The sequence below is a fragment of the Mauremys mutica genome, chromosome 8 (assembly GCF_020497125.1).
Source record: "Mauremys mutica isolate MM-2020 ecotype Southern chromosome 8, ASM2049712v1, whole genome shotgun sequence".
Lineage (NCBI taxonomy): Eukaryota > Metazoa > Chordata > Testudines > Geoemydidae > Mauremys > Mauremys mutica.
In genome coordinates this window covers 86,815,861-86,834,813 of record NC_059079.1, presented here as the reverse complement: position 1 = coordinate 86,834,813, position 18,953 = coordinate 86,815,861, and the positions used below count along the sequence as shown (strand labels likewise).

The following is an 18,953-nucleotide window of genomic DNA, read 5'->3' as shown; positions in this document are numbered from 1 at the left end:
CCCCACATCTGGGGCTCTGCTGCTGGCACTGCACACAGGGTCCTGGCTACATGGCTCCACTTCTGGCCCCATGCCTGTCCCCAGACTTTGCCCTATTATCCCTGTCCAGCCCCAGCTTTCAGCACCCCCACCATTAAAAGAGTTCCGGTGCCACAGGATGTCATGGTATATGAAGAAAATTATGACTTAACTGAGAGACTTAGTGAGACAACTCACCTGATTGGAGTACCAACATGGAGGAATACAGCTTATTCCAGAAGGATAGGTATGGAAAAAAATGAGGTGTTGCGCTGTAAGTCAAGAATATATACACTTGCTCTGAGGTCCAAGAGGAAGTGAGCAACAGACCTACAGAGTCTCTGGGTGAGGATAAAAAGGGAAAAGAGTAGTAGTGATGTTATGGTGGGAGTCTCTTGTAGATCACCAAATCAGGAGGAAGAAGTGGATGAGTCATTCTACAAGATTAGCTAACACATGAGTTAATATACCTACATAATATACCTGGACCTCAGCAAGGATTTTGACACAGTCCCACATGACATTCTGATACGTAAACTGGAGAAATGCAGGCTCAGAGGAACTACCATTAAGTGGATACATAACCACAAAGAATAATTAATAATGGAATGATGTCAGATTGGAGAGAGGTCTCAGGTGGGGTTCCACAGGGATCTGTTCTTGGTCCGGTGTTGTTTAACTTCTCTTATGCCAAACCTGATGTAGAAATAAAGAGTATACTGATCAAATTTGCAGATGACACAAAGCTTGGGGGAGAGGGTTGCCGACACTTTGGAAGATACAGCTAACATTCAGAGGGACCTTGATAAATTGGAGAAACGGACTATAGAAAACAAAATGAAATTCAACAAAGACAAATGTAAGATGCTACATTTAGGGAAGAAAAACCAAATGCACAAATACAAAATGAGGGCAAACTAGCTTGGCAGCAGCACTGCTGAGAAGGAACTGGGAGTTGGGGTAGATCACAATCTCAACATGAGTCAGCAATGCGATGGTGTTGCAAAAGAAGGAAATGCAATTTTAGGCTGCATTAATAGAGGCATAGCATGCAAGTCATTGGAGGTGATAGTACCATGGTACTCAGCACTGGTTAGGGCTCAGCTGGAGTACTGTCCAATTTTGGTCAATGCATGTAGAGAAACTGGAAAGGATCCGGAGGCAAGTGACAAAGATGATCAAAGGGATGGAATGCAAGCCACATGGGCAAAGTCTGAAGGAATTGGGTATGTTTAAATTTGGAAAAGAGGAGATTAAGAGGGGGAAATGTTAGCGGTCTTCAAATACTTGAGAAGCTGCCATAAAAAAGGTGGAGAAAAGTTGTTCTCTTACAACAGAGGGCAGGACAAGAGGCAATGGATTCAAACTACATCATAGCAGATTTAAATTAAATCTCAGGAACTTCCTAACTGTACGAACAGTAGGACAATGGACCAGACTGTCTAGGGAGGTTGTGGTAGCTCCTTCACTGGAGATTTTGAAAAGGAGCTGGGATAGCCATCTGTCTTGGATGGTTAGCCACAACAAATCCTGCATCTTGGCAGGAGTTTAGATTAGATGACCCTTGCAGTCTCTTCTAACCCTATGATTCTATGAAATCAGCATAGGACCTAAAGATCTGGCCCATAATAGTTAACAACTTGAATAAGACTTGCACTTCTATAATGCCACCCATCTGAAGAGCTTAATGAACATTACGAATTAAATGCTAAGTCCACTCTACGGTAGGGCTGATATTGCCATCCACATTTTAGAGTTGGGAAAGCTGAGACAAAAAAGGCTACATTACCCAAAGTCCAAAATCTTTACCACTACTGGGAATTGACTCTTAGTTTTGTATGCATTTGTGAACGGATCCATGTGTGCCTTGAGCTTTAGACAGACACATTTAAATACACATACATTAAATACAATTAAAATCTCCTGATTCCCAGTCTTGTGTTGTCACCCCCCGATGAGGTGTCTTTGGATCTAAATTTACACATTCTCTCATCTAATTTAATAAATAATGATTAGTGTTTAGCAACTTTCATCTTCAAAGGACTTTGCAAACATGCATGTCAGTAGCTTGAGTCAAGTGAGGAGTTCCACTAAAATGCAAACAGAATCATGCAAACATGCACATAAGTAACTCTTCAAGCATGGCAGATTATATAGGAACATAAGTGTTTTCGCAATCAGTTTCTAAGGGCCTGATTATGACTCCTTTAGTCACACTAAATAGTACTTTTCTGAAGAAGTACTCCCATTGAAATTAAAGTTCTATTAAATATTAAGCTAGGAGATCAGAGTCTGACCTATGATGGTATTACTATTATTTGGATTTTTCAGATGGGAAAACAGAGGTAGAGACATTAAGTGACTTGTCCAAAACTAGAGAAAGAGTTGGCTTATGGCAGGGATTAGAACTCAGGAAGTTCTACCTCAAAACAGTAGACCAAACACCTCTAATAAAATGGCTTGAATTCATATATTTTATTCTTCCAGGCTGTCAACAGGATAGGAGGGCATATCATTGTGTCAAAATTGCTAAAACAAATTAACTTCTTAAAAAATATGCTTTAATGCACATTAGCAAGATAGGAATGTACATTTGCTTACTTGTTTTGAGTATTCCATCTGAAGTCCTCTAGTATTCATAAGGATAAAAAAGATAATTCCTGAAGTGTTTCCAAATAATCTTGATAGGAGAATTTTACCAGTTTAGTTTCATGATGCTGAAAACACTTGGAAGATAGACCAGTCTGTTTCTGATAATATGGGCTCAGAGGATCCTAAGAATATGAATAGGGCTTTAAGAACATAACTTTCATTAGGTATCAGACTGACTGTCCCTTCGTTAATCACTCATGAAGCCTTTGACTTCCTTTTAGGTTTGGGATTTCAAAATGCCAGAAGTGGCAACTGATGAAGGTTTAGTAGACACCACCTCCCTGGAGAGCAAACAGATCACTGTCCCACTCCTGCAATTCATCATCAAGGATGAGATGGAGTCTTTAGTACTAGTGGGCTGCAAATCAACAAAGTTGTCTGTAGACTTCTCAAAAAAAAATCTGAAAAGTCCTAAACTCTCCCATCCTTAAATACTATTAGGCCTGATCCTGCCAGGTGCTGAATACTTTCAAGTCCCCATGAAGTCAATGAGAGCTACGGGTGCTCATCACCACTCAGGAACTGTCAATTGGGAATAGAAAACATTGGTAGTATGAGGAGATGTTCTCAACTTAAATATTTTTTAAAAGAGCATATCATAATACTTAATAATATAGTTGTATTACATTACCACCTGGAGGCTCCAATCAAAATTGGGCCATTGTGTGAGGCTCTGTACAAACACAGACCAGAAGAACTTCCAGTTAGATAGATAACTATGCATGATATTTCAAGAAGTCTTATTGGTCCCTTAGCATTCTAGCTCCTATTGTATCATCTACTGTGTTCCATTTCTTCACTTTTGAAAGTTTTTATTTTCCATATACATTTGACTCTGCACTATATTTTCTTTTTCTATCAATATAATAGACATGGTCTTCTAAAATGCTATATATGTCCTTCATATCTAAATATAATTGAGAGATTAGCAGTATTTTTTAAGATTAAAGAATTTAATCTTAAAAAAAATTAAAGAATTCAAACTAATAGATTGTAAGTATATAAAACACACAAGGAAAAAGAGTTTTAAATATTTTTTTCATGTACTGCCAAAGGGAACATTTACAAATTTGTAAATTCTACTCAACATTGCATAAACAAGAGACAGCTGTTAAAATTGTTCTTTTTCCCCCTAAAATGCTCTTTAGAACTAGAAGTTGGAAGTCATACATTATTTAAATAAGACAGAAACACAATGAAGCAAACTCATTTTAGAGAGCTAGGAGAGAATGTCTTCTTGGTATGTACTTTAGATCTCTGAAATAAATACTGATATGATTGTGGAAATATTGCTATATGAGAATTTATTCAATTTAAAGCCAGGTTCTATTCTGAATAGTCACTCTAAAAATAGTATCATGGGGTTCCCAGGTTTATTGCTCTCTGTAGGATTTTTATACCACATTTGCTTAGTTTACAAGTAAAAAGATGGAACTCTTTTCTACATATTAGTCCTTAAAATGTATCTTGAGGCCTGAAACACTAACTTTTGGCTTGTGAATCATCACCAGTAATAACATTTGGTGGGCCAAACTGTATTATATCCATGAAATGGCATGGTTTTGATTAATGTTTCTTCATTAGATGCATGAGCAGAATGCATTATATCTCACTATCTTATAACTGTGGACTCTGCAAAAATTAATGCTTACTGTCTAAGGTAGCAAAAACTTGATTTTTGTCTCTCAGTGACACAAGGTGCAGCTCTGTTGTGTGAGGAGATGCCATTTTCACATAGCAAGTTTTCTGATCATAAAACTAACATCTACAGCGGGGGGCATTTTTGTCCCTGATTTGCATCCAGCATTGATCAGAGCATGACCAGCCTCCTCTGTCAGGGTTATGATTTACAATTTAATAGTTGCTTTCTTATATACCCAGAGCACGCCCAATATTAAATTTCATCACTGTTTGTCTAGTAAATGCATTTTTAAAAAAATCTGCAGTTAAATCACAGGCAACATTTACCAGGTTATATTTGCATTTGTGTAAACCAGCTTTTATGTGGATATTTTAAAATATATCTATATTCACTTAATCAAAAATATAAATTATAAAATGTAAAAGAAGGGCACCAAAGAGTAACATTAAAAATAAACAAGTTTAAACAAAATCTCCTACTTGGTCTAATCTTCTGCTTAGGTTTACTCATAAAGACTGACTATTAGTTCAGATAAGAATACAGTTACTGAAGATTCATTGTCCACTGACTCCGTGTAGCCAGATTCACCATCTCGCTCTGGCTGCCTTGCACTGCTCTGATGATGCAACACAGCTGTAATAAACTTGGCTTCACTGGTCAGTTAAATTGGGTTTATGGCAATTTTGTGTCACCAGAGCAGTACAAAGCAGACAACATAAAACTTTGAATCCAGATTGTAAGGTCTTTTGTGGACTGTCTTCAGTATTATCCTTTTAGGCCAAATAAGAATACTATTCTCTCTGTCATTGTAACCATTGTAATCAGCAGCTCAAGTTTTAAACCTTGTTCCCCTCCCTTGTATTCAGGACTGTGTTCTGTGAGTGAAGAGATGTTTTATTTAGAGTTTCTTTTTCACGTAGGAAAATAGAAAATTCTTCTTCAGAAGGAACTCTGAAAAAACTTTTGATTACATCAAAGACACATGACTTTGATAAATTACTTTGGGTTTTCTATGCATTTCATACAGATTAAAAAACATATAATCCAATCCCGTGTTTGCAATATAGATTATATGGCTTCTTGCGCCATACAGGAGGGTGTATATTGCCTGAGATTTGTTCCTTTGAAATGCAATTAAATGTTTGAAACTCCAGACCGTTGAATAAACCAGCTTCCCTCACCAATTTAATTATCCGTGCCCGGTTTGTCTCTACACAGCGGAGAGTTATGCAGCACAGTGCCAATTAAAAATTGTCCTCTTGATCGCCAATAAACATTAAAGGCTCAATTATGTGCATCTCTCTTTGGCTGGGTGGAGAAGGATTATGTAGTATCTGACCGGTGATGGCTGGTGGCACATGATGCCTAAGCAGTACAGAGGGATGCCTGGGGGAGTGCACACAAAATGGTATTGCTAAACATGTTTAAAAGGTATAGCATGCACTACCTCCAGTATCAGCTTCCAAGTGCTAGCTTGTGTACAGGGAAGGCAGTGCTGACCTTGTCCCAGCCTTATCTCCTCTGGAATGTGGTTTTGATGGCATCACCAAATAGCCCTGTCTTCCACTATGGAGTCCAGTCCTGCACTGCTTCCTGAGAGATGCCAAATGCCTTTAAATCCCATGGACTTCAAGGGCAGGGCATTCGGCTCCTCTCAGAGACATTAAGAACCTTGCATGATCACGACCAGGGAAAGCAAGCTGCTTCATTAAGGCTTCTTCCCATGATATTGTAATGGGAAGGGATGAGAAACTGATCCAGATCTTCAGCCCTCGTTAAATCTCATTTGTGCTGTTGGAATCCCGTGGTGGCATAGAGGAAGCATAGTTGGCTTTATGCCACCCAGCCTTTCTTCCCTCTACAGAAGGGTTTTCCAGAGTGGGCCAGAGGCAAAGAGATGGTGATCTAAGGATGAAAGTTTGGGCTCTTAGCTCACTGCAGTTCTGGGCCAGTACAGTGGTCGCTGGGGATCCCACAGCTGCACTTATTTGCACTAGGGTTGCCTCCCTTCAAGCATGAGTTCAGCACAGCTGATGATCCAGCAAATAGAGTTCCTGTACCCCTCCCCTACTAGTGCCTCTTACAGGTGTGGCTATAATTCACACATTATGGATATGAGACTGTGTTCTCAAGCAAAAATGAGTGTGATGACCTCCTTTTAGTTCCTATTTGTGAACACCCTATATAATTTAGCATGTTTTCAGCACCATTAACAGTCTCAAATCAAGAACGATCTGAAGGCTGGAATAGGAAGAATCTTGCAGCAGCTCAGGATAGAGGAGCATCAGCAGAACTGTGTGAAAGAGCTTGCACAGTATCTGCTAACACTGTGCCAGAGAAATATCACTTTTCCTGGTATTAGAACCAGGCATTTCGAAGAAAACGCAAGCTGTAATTTACAGTTCTCAGCATCTGACTTGCCCTTTCTATAGTATGAGAGTTGGATTACTGGATTTCCTGTGAGTCCTAGTCTGGTGACAGAAAAAAAATTGCAAATCGGCTCTTTTATTTTTGGTTGGCCTCTGGTGAGCAAAAGTGAAAGTGAAAACCAAGTCCAAAACGATTTGTGTTGAACTTTCCAGTTGCGCAACAAACTCAGGCTCGTCATAGAGCAGTGAGGCCACATGACAGTTTGTCTGAATTCATCTAATTATTGGTCCTGTCATTAACAGGGTATGTCAAGTTATCATCTCAAAGGGAAATAATGCAAGTACCTGGTGTCCGTACAAAGTAATATTCTACTGGAGTTTTGCATAAACTAAGTGACAACGAGAGATTTTTTTATACTAGGTCCCAGCTGAGTCAAGAGGAGAAGAAACAGATGTCTCAAAGGACAGAAGCATTGATGTACCATAGAATACACAGGAAATGATCTCTGTTATACCAAAGGAAAGTTCACTAAAGTGAGCTTTAACCTTAGGTAATAAGCGACATCCTGTCTACAATATTTCTGTCGTAAAATGGGCAACATTGTGTAATGCTTTGTGAAGTACTACAGTGCTATTAGAACAGGATTATTCATTTAGCACGCTTTCAAAAGGGGCTGTGTATGGATGTAATTCCAACATTCGGATTTTTCAAGACTTTCTTGTTCTTCAATTTTCTTTCCTTCACAGTTCTAGCCAAAAGGGGGATGATGACTATGAAGATTATACATCCAACAAAACATGGGTTTTGACTCCCAAAGTCCACGAGAGTGATGTCACCCTGATTTTAAATGGCTTGCTGGAGGGATATGACAACAAACTGAGACCTGACATAGGAGGTGTGTTTTCTAACCTATTTTTAATTGAAATGGGGGCTGGAGGAAGAGAATTCTCACATTGCAATATATGTATTGGAAGCATAATCCACACAAAGAAGGTATGAAAACATAATATAATACAATATAACTTCATTTTTTAAAATATCTATCATAAACTCTCTGGCCAAGATGTGTAAGTCAGACTTGTGTATAAGGGTGTATAAGGATAGGCTGATAAATCCATCTCAAGGCACCTAAGTGGCCTGATTTGCAATAGTTCTGAGCACCCACAAATTCTATTGAAATTGCTGAAGCTGCAGAAACTCAACTACTTTGAAAATCAGGCCACTTCGATTTTGTGCCTAAACATGGAGTTAGGCGTTTAACTTTAAGCATTCAGATTTGTAAATGTTGGTGAGAATCACTAAGTGCTCTAAACAGTTAAATTATACAGTCACAGAGTTACAAATAATACATAGCAGCAGATGGAGAGGATAGAAAGGAGTACAGAAAAAGGAGACAATATGGATTAGATCCTCAGCTGAAGTAATGAGCATAGCATCATTGAAGTTTATATCCATTTTCATCAGCTGAGGCTCTCACTCATATGGGTTTTCATATGAGCTTAGAAAAGCAATGGAGTAGTTAAAGAAGTGAAGCAACATATGAAGTCTATCCCAGATCATAAAAGCTACAGAAGTGAAGGGTCTCATATAATAATAATAATAATAAGAGTGGAAAGGAGCAGAGAAGTCATGGACTAGAGAAACAAAGGGAAGTAGGGGGAAGCAAGCTCCATGAAATAGGTTAGCTCAAGCAAGTCTGTGAAGAGGTTTAAAACCAAGGATGACAATTTTTACCTACTCCACAAAGAAAGTTAACCTGAGTGTTTATGTGGGTAACACCCAATGATAATATTTACTTACACATTGTAAAAATAGCAGGGGAATTCCCAATGAAACACATATAACCAGAAATGTTGTATGGCTTGTTCTCCCAATCCCAGTATTTAGGGAATAAAAGGAGTGGAACATTGATTTTGTTTTAGTTAAGAGTGTCTGGAATTAATATGGTCAAAGTGGGGGAACAATATTTCAAACTAAGTTAGTCTAACAATTGTTTTCTGTTCCTGTTTTGCAAGCCCCAAATGTTGTTTTGGGCTCATGAAGTGATTGTTTATCTGCAGATATCACTTCAGGCTATGCCAGTCACATTGCATTGAGTCCCATCATGTGAAATGAGTGATGAAACACAGTGTAAGAGGACTGTGAAAAAAGTGTTTGTTTTCTCAAGGAGTAGCATTTGATAAAATATGTTTTTGAGAAACAAAGTCCCCTACACAGACAACACCACATGGGCATAGCATCATTCTGATCTCACTCACACCAGTGTATTGTCTTTGAGTCCAATAATTATTCCTCATTTACACCAGTATAAGTGCAATCAGAATCCGGCTCTGAAGTATCTCTGTCTATTGAGGAACTAGAATTATTGCTGTAAAATTTATTTTGTACTATATTTGCTGTTTGGAAATCTGTGTTTCTCTCTTTCACACTCACACACACACACCCCTACTTCCCACTCCCCAACCACACACAAAATAGACACTCCAAAATAATAACCTTATGTGTGGTTTTTATGTAGTGGATTTTAACCTTCATTTGTATTAGCAATTCTTATTGTTTTACTTGCAGTGAAACCAACAGTAATTCACACTGACATGTATGTAAATAGCATCGGTCCAGTGAATGCTATCAATATGGTAGGTAACTGTTTTTAACACTTTGCTACACTTCTAATGATTGGTATATTCGGTTTGATGCATGCAATAATTCCTTTATAGTTGCAGTGCAATTATGCGTCCATTATTTTTGACACTTGCACTGTATGTATTTTATTTTAAAAGCCTTATTATATCAATCTCATGGAGAAGGGCATGGTTGTAAGGGGAAGTGGAAGCAGAGGTTTTCTTTATATCAGAAAATGGTGTGAGTGTGTTTAACATTATTACATGGTTTCTAGCTCACAATTGTGGAACCATGTTGTGGTCCCTTATTTAATCATGGAAGAGCTTGCAAGATCCACTCCAGAACATGTTGATAATTTGGGTGAGGAGGGGCCAACACTTTAGTATTCGTGTCATCTCACAGCCAGGAACAGCCTGTGTAATACGTACATCATAACATTTGTGTTAGAGGCAATGTTTGATATAGAAATACAGACATTGATCATGACACACAGTAGAATGAAGCAGAGATGGAGGGATGGATCTGCAATTTAATTAACTTTCAATTTTTGGAGGGTGATAGACCTTCCATAGGAAATACCTGACATTTACTTTGATCCAGTGTGGTTTTAAATGACCTGATGTCAAATATCCCATAGTTAGGGGTGGCTCCCTTCTGCCTGATCCCTAGGATTCAGTACACCTCTGAATCCTCTCCCCCTCTCTCCATGAGGTGGAATGAAGGTGTACATGAAAGGTTAGAAAGTGAAAACTTAAGGCCTGCACACTGATAGGGTCCACCAGCTTTCTACTGGGTCTCTTATGTTTACCGTTGGTAGCTGGCCCCTTTGATCTTCTCAGTGACTGCAAATTGCAACAAAATTACAAATGTCACTTATTAACATAAAGCTTTTAAATTTCTCTCTTAACTAACCTAGAATTGGACCTCCAGGATGCTGCAAGGAAGGAGAAAAAAACCCTGCTCAGACACCTTGCCAATCTTGCCATATGAAACAAATATTTTCCTCATGCCCCAAACTAGTGACTGGCCAGACCCACAGCCTCTTGGAAACACAGTTCAAACTACACCTCTAAGATCTGCAGAATGGCTGCAGCAAGGGGACAAGCATAAGGGACAATCAAGTCTTCCTTCCTTACCACAGACTGGCCAATGGGAGGACATAAAGAGGCAGAGAATTCTCTCCCTTCCATTGACCCCACTCCCTGATCAGGCATGACTTCCATGTGCATTCTGGATGCCAAGGCAGGGAAAGAGAAAGGGGAGGTTCCAGCTCAGCTAAGCCTTCCCCTTCTTTCCATGCCTCCTCACAGGACCCTAGGGATTGTGTATCCCCTACATAACTGATCAAACACACCTCTCCCAACTAAGACTGGTTGGACGGTGGGAGGGACACATACTGACTTGAAAAAGATACGACCAGCAGCTATCAGTTATAACTGGGTGAATAATGGAGTGGGGGGGAAGGAGCATCAAACCTTATTTTTGAAAATAAAAATCACAACATTTATCACATAAGTTTTTCAACCAGCTTTATCATCAATCCCTCTTGTAGTGACTGCAAATTCTTTCTCAGGTTTTTCAGAGAAATGCTTTTAAAAGTGCACCTCTGACACTGCCGTGCACAATGTTTTCACTACTATTTCTGGTTAATGAACAGGAATACACAATCGATATATTTTTCGCCCAAACCTGGTATGACAGACGTCTGAAATTCAACAGCACGATAAAAGTGCTCCGACTGAACAGTAACATGGTTGGGAAGATCTGGATACCAGATACATTTTTCCGAAACTCCAAGAAGGCTGATGCTCATTGGATAACAACGCCCAATAGGATGCTCAGGATCTGGAATGATGGCAGAGTGCTATATACACTAAGGTATTTACACTTGAATTTAAATTTGGTTCCTCAAGGAAAAGCCAAAGAAGTACATTTTCTGCAATTGCAATGTGAATAGGAAATACCTTATAAATTAATTTCTAATCATAGGAGAGATTTAAACATAACTGGAATGCATAACTTAGAACATAACTTGTCTGATTGTAGTTTTAAAATGTCCTGGTAAATGAGAAATGAGATGAGATAATTTGTACTTCATCTATTTAGAAGGCTGGACATTTAAGGGTCTCTTTCCATCCAGATTTTACTATTCTATTCCTCAAGGAATCTCACTAAAGTAAATAGAACTACATGAGGCATAAGGAACTATTCAATATAAGGGTATCACAATCTTGTCCCTGATTTGTGTTTACAATTTATCGCTTACCAGTTGTTTTGCCACTCTTATCATTTTCTCTTCTAGCTATTAAATTAGAGGATTTAAAAATCATTGATTGAATTAATCAGTATTTATGACCAATTTGCATCAAAGTTTCCTGTTCTCATTCAAGTTCATTTCATGCTCCTTTTGACTTCAGTGGAGCTGGATAAAGCTCCTAGGTGAAAAATGTTTAATTCCTGGAAATCCTTGTGGAAATAAAGACAAAATGAGTGAGGTAATATTAGTCATTTAGAGTCTGATCCAAAGCCTATTGAGTTTATATTCATCAAAGTTTTTTAGGACAATGTACGTATCTATCTGTTCATGTATTTCCCTTTTGGTTTCTTAGAGGTTAGTAAAAAATTTCTTCATTCTTCATTGGTTAAGAATTTTTTTTTAATGTTGGAAGAAATGTCTGAATTACAAGAGTTTTATTTTGTAGTTATTTTACATTCATTATTCATCACATTTTGAGGAAGAAATAGGAAAATGATTGGAATTTAAATCCAGAGTGAATCAAAGTCAGTCTGATAAATCACATCCTATATCTGCTTTTGACATGTTAAATAGTTCTTAATATCTCAAGCCATGCTCTCTTCTCTCTTAAGACCTCACTACTTTTCTCCTCAAAACACTCAATTTCTCTCTTTAGTGATCTGACATTAACATGTAATCAGTAGTTCTATTAAACATCATGATCAGCGCCAGTAACATTCAAATCCTGATAATAAATCTTGGCTTGAGTCAAGATCCCATATTACAAGAGTATTGGAAGTGATGAAATATGATGTATTGAACAAAGACTTGTGTGTTGAAGCTTGCACAGTGCATGCCGGAATTATGCCTGGCTGTAGCCACTGCTGTTGGTCACTCACTTTCATGAGCACTAAATTCCCTAACAAATCTTAAGTGATTTTCTAATGAAAATAGTGAGAATCTTGGCATTTGTATGACTATGTTCTAGCCAACGTTGCCCCTCAAGGTAGAATTACTAACACAGACTTAAGCTTTTTTGCAAGCCTGAAAGATCCAATGGGACTCATGCTAGTGAGTTATATTAAAACATCCCCACAACAGAAAACAAACCCAAACTGTCACTGAATTTATGGAGCATGTGGTAAATTCAAACAGTTTTAAACAAGGACACCAGTGAAAAAATAGTATTTAGAGATCAGAATATCATTATCTGATGAGCAGATTGCTTTGCCTTCTTGGTTTATATCAGGTGATCTTGAAGTTGGATTGATGAGGGATGAAATGAGAAAGGAAGAAAAAAGCAGTAATCTGAGCAAAGAATTATTAGGTGCCCAACCCTGCTCCCATTTCAATCCCGTCATCATGTCTTAATTATACCTATTGTATACAGTGTTTATGTGTGTATAATATTTTGTGTTTTGTATATTTTGTGTGCTGGGGGCATGTTGATAAGAATCTTGGTTTGTGTGCCACACTAGTTTTCAGTAGAAATTACTATGGCATGCGCTGTATATTCTGATACTAAATCTTTGTCATCTCTTCTCTTTAGGTTGACAATAGATGCTGAGTGTCAGCTGCAGTTGCATAACTTCCCAATGGATGAACATTCCTGTCCGCTGGAGTTTTCAAGCTGTAAGTATTGTGTTAAATTACCTGTTCCACCTTCATTTGCATTGACATACTTAGGGCCAGATTCTTAGCACAATCTGTTGTCTTCAATTGAATTTGGATCAGGGAGGATCTGGAACTTATTCTGTAAATGTGTTATTGTATATGTTCACAGATATAGTATAATAAATAATTATACTTGAGAATGGCATGTGCTTTGGGACACATAGCGTATATGAGAATACACAGATATTCATAATGCTTAATTATGCTTGCCATGAGAGTTAGCTTTTATTAATAAATGTTGTGATCTGTATCTTTGTCACACTTGTTGCATACATGTGTCACTCCATGACTACTGTTGGCATGTGGGTTGACATCTCTGAAATCAAGCTATAGGGTGAAATGGGAGATTTGACAATGACTTCAGAAGGGGCAGGCTGTGCCCTAGATGTCTCAAGTTGGCTGGGGGTGGGGGGAGAAAAGAGGAAGCATCCAAAAATGTGCTTTTGGAAAATAAATAAAATATTAAATGAATTGAAAGGTAACTAACATACTCCCCTCCCCCAACTATGTTGCTCCATATTTTTCTGGATAAATAGAAAATGAACATGTTTCCCACAACGTACATTACAAGCTGTATTTGTAATTGTCTTGAAGATGGCTACCCCAGGGAAGAAATTATTTACCAGTGGAAACGCAGTTCGGTGGAAGTGGGAGACACCAGATCTTGGAGGCTCTACCAGTTTTCTTTTATTGGACTGAGAAATTCCACTGAAGTGGTGAAGACAACCTCAGGTAAGATAAGCTGTTGTTTTCTAATATGTTTTCATTCAAATTCTTTGTTTTATGTTATGTATGGAGCTCAGCACTGGCAATTAGTAGAACAAATTGATTTTAATTCCTTATGAGTCACCAGATCTTCATGTTTCCTGCAAAATGAAATGCTGTCTCTTGCACAAGCTTGCCCTTCACACTCAGCAGCACAGGAAGGAGAGAGCAGCCTCTCAGAGGCCACAGTCCCTCCTCCAATGGAGGTGGACAGGGAGTGGGTAGCAGAGAATAAGTGGAGCCTTGACTGGATCCCTAAGGACACTGGGCTGTGCAGCTGAGCAGTTGTGCAGAGGGTAATAAGCTACTATTGGGCCATACTACATGATACTGTTCCTCCCTCCCCGTCTCCCTCAAAGCAAGGGGGTAGCCAGGGAGAGAATTGTGACCCAAAGTTACAAGTCCCTTGCTGCAGCAACATAGCTGCACACTGCCCCTTACTCAGAGCTAGCTCTGAATTATTAAAAGCTACCATGAACTAGACATGGTGTGTCTCAGGTAGTTCTGCTCCATATTTCTATCATATTTCATACCCTCCTTCAGTATGTGTAATAGACTTTAAAATGATACAGTAAGAAGGTCACCATTTTTAACATTACTCCATTAACTAGGCAGGAAAGTGCATGCCACTTAATAAATTAGGTCAGAAACACATACACTCTAGCATTGGTGGTGGAAAGGATTAGCCATTTGGAGACTGGTGGAAGCTATTAAGGGTCCAAAAGGGTATTGCATACTAATATTCTTTCATGTACATTTCTTTTGTCGTTGATTCTTACTTTCAAAAGGAAAGCTGAAATGAAAGAGGTTTCTTTTGATGATACCAAATTTTATTCCACAAGTTCAAAGAGATCTGTGGGTTTGTGACAATAATTAATGATAATAATTATTAATAAAAGGGTCACATTGCCAGCATAATCCAAAAGGAGGTATGCTAGTGCTGAAAGCTGCCTGCTTGTACATTATACGCAGTGAAAACAATGCGGTTCAGGATATGTCGGGTTCCTAGTTCCTGAGAAAGTGGATATTAACCACTGATGACATATTTAATCTTCTGGGAAGGAAGAAAAGGACTGAAGCTTCTTAGCCTGTGGTCACATTTGTCTTAAAGCACCTTCTGCCATCCTTGCTGTAGAAAATATTTTGTCATCTCATTAAGGAAATGTTTGACCTTTCACCATTTCTGGCAGATGAAAGGTGCAAAGCAGGGCAAGGGGAGAGTGGTGGAACACAGCTACTAATAACTCGCATTGTGTAAGGCATGGCTGAGTCACTCATCCCCAGAGCAAAAATATATAATCAGCATCGCATCTCTCCTCAGTCATGCCCCTAAAACAGGCACATTCACAAAAGACAGCAATGAATATGTGGATGGTTCTAGGGTCTGGTCTTGCTCTTATTAAAGTCTGCAGCAAATCTCACATTGACTTCACTCAGACTTGACTTGTGTTTCTTTTATTTGCTGTTTCCCTTTCCTTGTTTTTTTTTTCCATTCTCTAATGGAGAATATTTGGCTGGAAGGGGAAAGTAATACAATTTGAACACGCTACAAGCTTCAGTTCCATTGTTCCACTGCTTCCTGCATTTGTGAATCGAGAGCATTTGATGATGTTCCTTGTAATGTTAAGAGAGTGTTCACTGAAAGAAATGATGCAGTCTCACAAAACGAAAAGCTCTTCCTGTGGGACCATTAATCTGGTCTGAGAAACCATGATAGTGCTCTGAGAGAACCAATATAATTTAAAGCTCATATTTGTTATTAGTATGCTGGTGCACATTGCCCTTTTTCATTTACTTAAACAAATAAACTAATCAATATTAATTGTGCATTTAAAGTCAGTAAATACCTACTTTAGCCAACGCTAGATCAGTGACAAGAAATGCTTTCCAAAGCAACTTAGTCCTGCCAAGCTTCTCTTAAAGGCCTGCTGGGGCTGCACAGACAACTTGGAAAAACATTGTGTTCATAGGCATCTCCTCCCTGTAGTGTTTATCATATGTTCTCTCTATTTTCTTTTCTCGGTTTTTTATTGCTAGAGCTATTTGCATGAAAACTGAGTCTAGCCTTGATTCAACCCAGTGCAGGTGTGCAGGGTCGCACGTATAAACAAAATTAGTATGGGGAATCCTGCTCCTACATCAGTATGAGAGCTACTGAATGCCAGACAGGCCAAAGATAATAGCATATAGCTAAGTGCCTTATGATCAGGCTGAGAATTGCAGTTATGACAAGATGCATAAGATTCATTTCTACTCAGTGTCCTTACTCTTCAATGCATTCCATTTGTAGCCACAGTTCATGGTTCACACTTACACAATGCAACCAAGCTATACTTCCTGCTGTTCTACCCAGGATCCAAAATTCAATGCCTTTGTTCCCTATGTGTTTATTTCATGCTGCTTATTCCTCAGCTGAGTTTAAAAGTCAGACTCTCGAGCGTTCATGGATACATTTGCATATACATAACTTATATGAAGAAATCCCCAACGTGTGTGCACAAGTAAGGCATTTGGACACATGCATGGCCTGTCTGGTCCCTAGAACTCTATCCACCTGCACTAGTGGCAGTCCTAGTGGTGGATCCATAGTGTAAATCAGTGGCACAATAATTGGGAATTTTTTGGAAAAAAAACCCTAACGTGACAAGGCCTTACCATAGCTGCCAAATTTTGTGTAGCTCCATGTGTGACATTTCTCTGTAATGATAAACAGTCACTGATAACTACTTCATGGGCCCCTAGAGCAGTGGCAACTGGGGGCAACTTGGTGTGTTGGAAGAGCCAATAGGGAAATGGCCAATGGGGGCGGCGGAAAGCGCTGCGGGCCGAGGGATGTGCTGGCCGCGGCTTCCTGCCACCCCATTGGCCTGGGACGGCGAACCGCGGCCAGTGGGAGCCACGGTCCACCAAATCTGCCGATGCGGCAGATAAACAAACTGGCCCGGCCCACCAAGGTGCTTACCCTGGCGAGCTGCGTGCCAGAGGTTGCCGACCCCTGCTGTAGCATCTAGAAAGCCTTAGCAAGTTTGCTGCTCCTTTGAAGAGACGGTACAAGCAGCTTATTAACTGGGGTTGACAAACGCTTCACTTCAGTCAACCCCCCATGTTGGTTTATGGTAAAAGTAAAACAAATTTATTAACAAAAAGTCATAGGTTTCAATGATACCAAGTATATGCAATAAGGATAGAAATGGTTACAAACAAAGAAAAAGTAAAAATGTGTTTCTAAGACTAAAACTCAACTTAACAAACAAAGGTCTTTTGTTCAAAGAAGTTTTTCTCACCATGGACTTTCTTGCAACATGGCTGGTTAAACCTTTAGCCAGGACACAACACACATTGCTCAAAGCGCTTGGTTTCCTTGACTCCTTAGGTGAAGGATAACTATGGGGTTCTCTCCCCTCCTTTTTATAGTTCAGCAAACCTTTGAAATGTATTGTTTGAAAAGTAAGCCCAGACAAAGTTTCTCTCTGCTGCTGGGGTATAGACACCGTGCTGTCTTCCCCACTGCTTGTTATTTTGATAGCTTTGTTACCCTATGTGTAAGTGTACTTCCATTATCTCTGCTTGAGGACTAGGCCGATCAGATAAGCAAATTCACATTCTTTTATCTGTGACAGACTGGGCTTATGTATTGTTGCCCAACACATTTTAAGAACATAATTATAACTCTTTGTACCCATGCCATACATACACCCCACGATTTTCAGGACTAGTGAGTTGTGAGTTTTGATATGGTGTCTTACATGACACCTTTTAGATACAGATTATGACAACAATGTGTTAGGTGTGGTGAGTGTGTCAGGCCTCACAGGAGCTGCTGACACAGAGTAGTGAACAACTAATGGGACCTGGGTATCACAATAAGTGACACATAAGATGTGTAAGACCTGACAGCCCTGCCTAAATGACTGCCTGCACATGCAACTCCCTAATGTGCATACACACAACCAGCATGTTAGACACACACACACAACTATCAGCACACAATTGGGAGAGCCCAAATTTGGAAATCTGGCCCTAGAATATTACCCTCTACAAAAGAAAAAAAAAGACTAGAATATCACGAGCCAACCTATCATCTCCTTTTAAATGCAGTGAGTCATCCTGAGTTGTGAACCTGTTCCCATAGATAGTGAAATTTTCAAACCATCTCTAATGTACCTGGAAAGTCACATGGAACCAAAAAATCAAGTGATGACCGAGCAAATGGGCTCTAGCCTTTGATGACGTCCAGGATTTGTTTCATGTAAATAAGAAATATTAACTCTAAAGGTGCTAAGCTGCTGTTGCTGTTGTCTCTGAATACTCCACTGAAAGGAATGGATTGTTAGACACTCAGTAGCACAGTAACAGTCAGAGACGCAGCCAGTGCATTCCGTGTGGATATAGCTGGAACATTTGGAAGCTTTCAGGCAGTTAATTCATTTGCCAAATGATTTCACTGTGCAGCAGGAGACAGCTCTTCAGCATCAGATTCCTAAGTGGAAATAATTGCATTCTGCCTGCAAATATTCCCCCGTAGTTTCAGTTGGATGCACTATTTTTTTCCCTACTGAAAAGCTATTGTGATGCTGGTACAGAATGGCTGCCACCTATAGCACGACACCAGAGGTAACTGTGTTTTAGCCATGGGTGAAGTGAGTTGTCTGTGCTGTGAAGTTGAGCAAAGGGGCAGAATGTCATTGAGAATCAAGTTTTCGTTTCCTGGGATCTGTGTTGTTGGAACAGCAGTGATTTAGCTCACATTCTTTACAATCAAATATTTCACATGTCCATAGGCCATTACCACACAGCTGTATGAAACATTCATATTGAACTGAGCTTGGGCGTGAGGTTTCATGCAGCCCATGAACCTCAGTCCATGCTCACAAAATCTTGGTCAACCTGTATTGATGTTTTTCAGTCAGGTAGGAAATGAACCTTTCTTCCCCAAGCAGCCTTCTTTGCTTGCACAAGTTAATTTGGTCAGAG

The 18,953-nt window shown here is 39.3% G+C and overlaps 1 protein-coding gene across 1 annotated transcript in view; it reads left to right on the top strand.

Annotated features, from left to right (window-relative positions):
- Positions 1-18,953, top strand: part of GABRG2 (gamma-aminobutyric acid type A receptor subunit gamma2) — a 93,027-nt gene that overhangs the window by 25,440 nt on the left and 48,634 nt on the right. Inside the window, exons 2-6 of the mRNA XM_045027516.1 lie at positions 7,429-7,577; positions 9,251-9,318; positions 10,962-11,182; positions 13,090-13,172; positions 13,809-13,946. Of these exons, the coding sequence (XP_044883451.1) occupies positions 7,429-7,577; positions 9,251-9,318; positions 10,962-11,182; positions 13,090-13,172; positions 13,809-13,946 (659 nt within the window). The remainder of the gene's footprint in view (positions 1-7,428; positions 7,578-9,250; positions 9,319-10,961; positions 11,183-13,089; positions 13,173-13,808; positions 13,947-18,953) is intronic.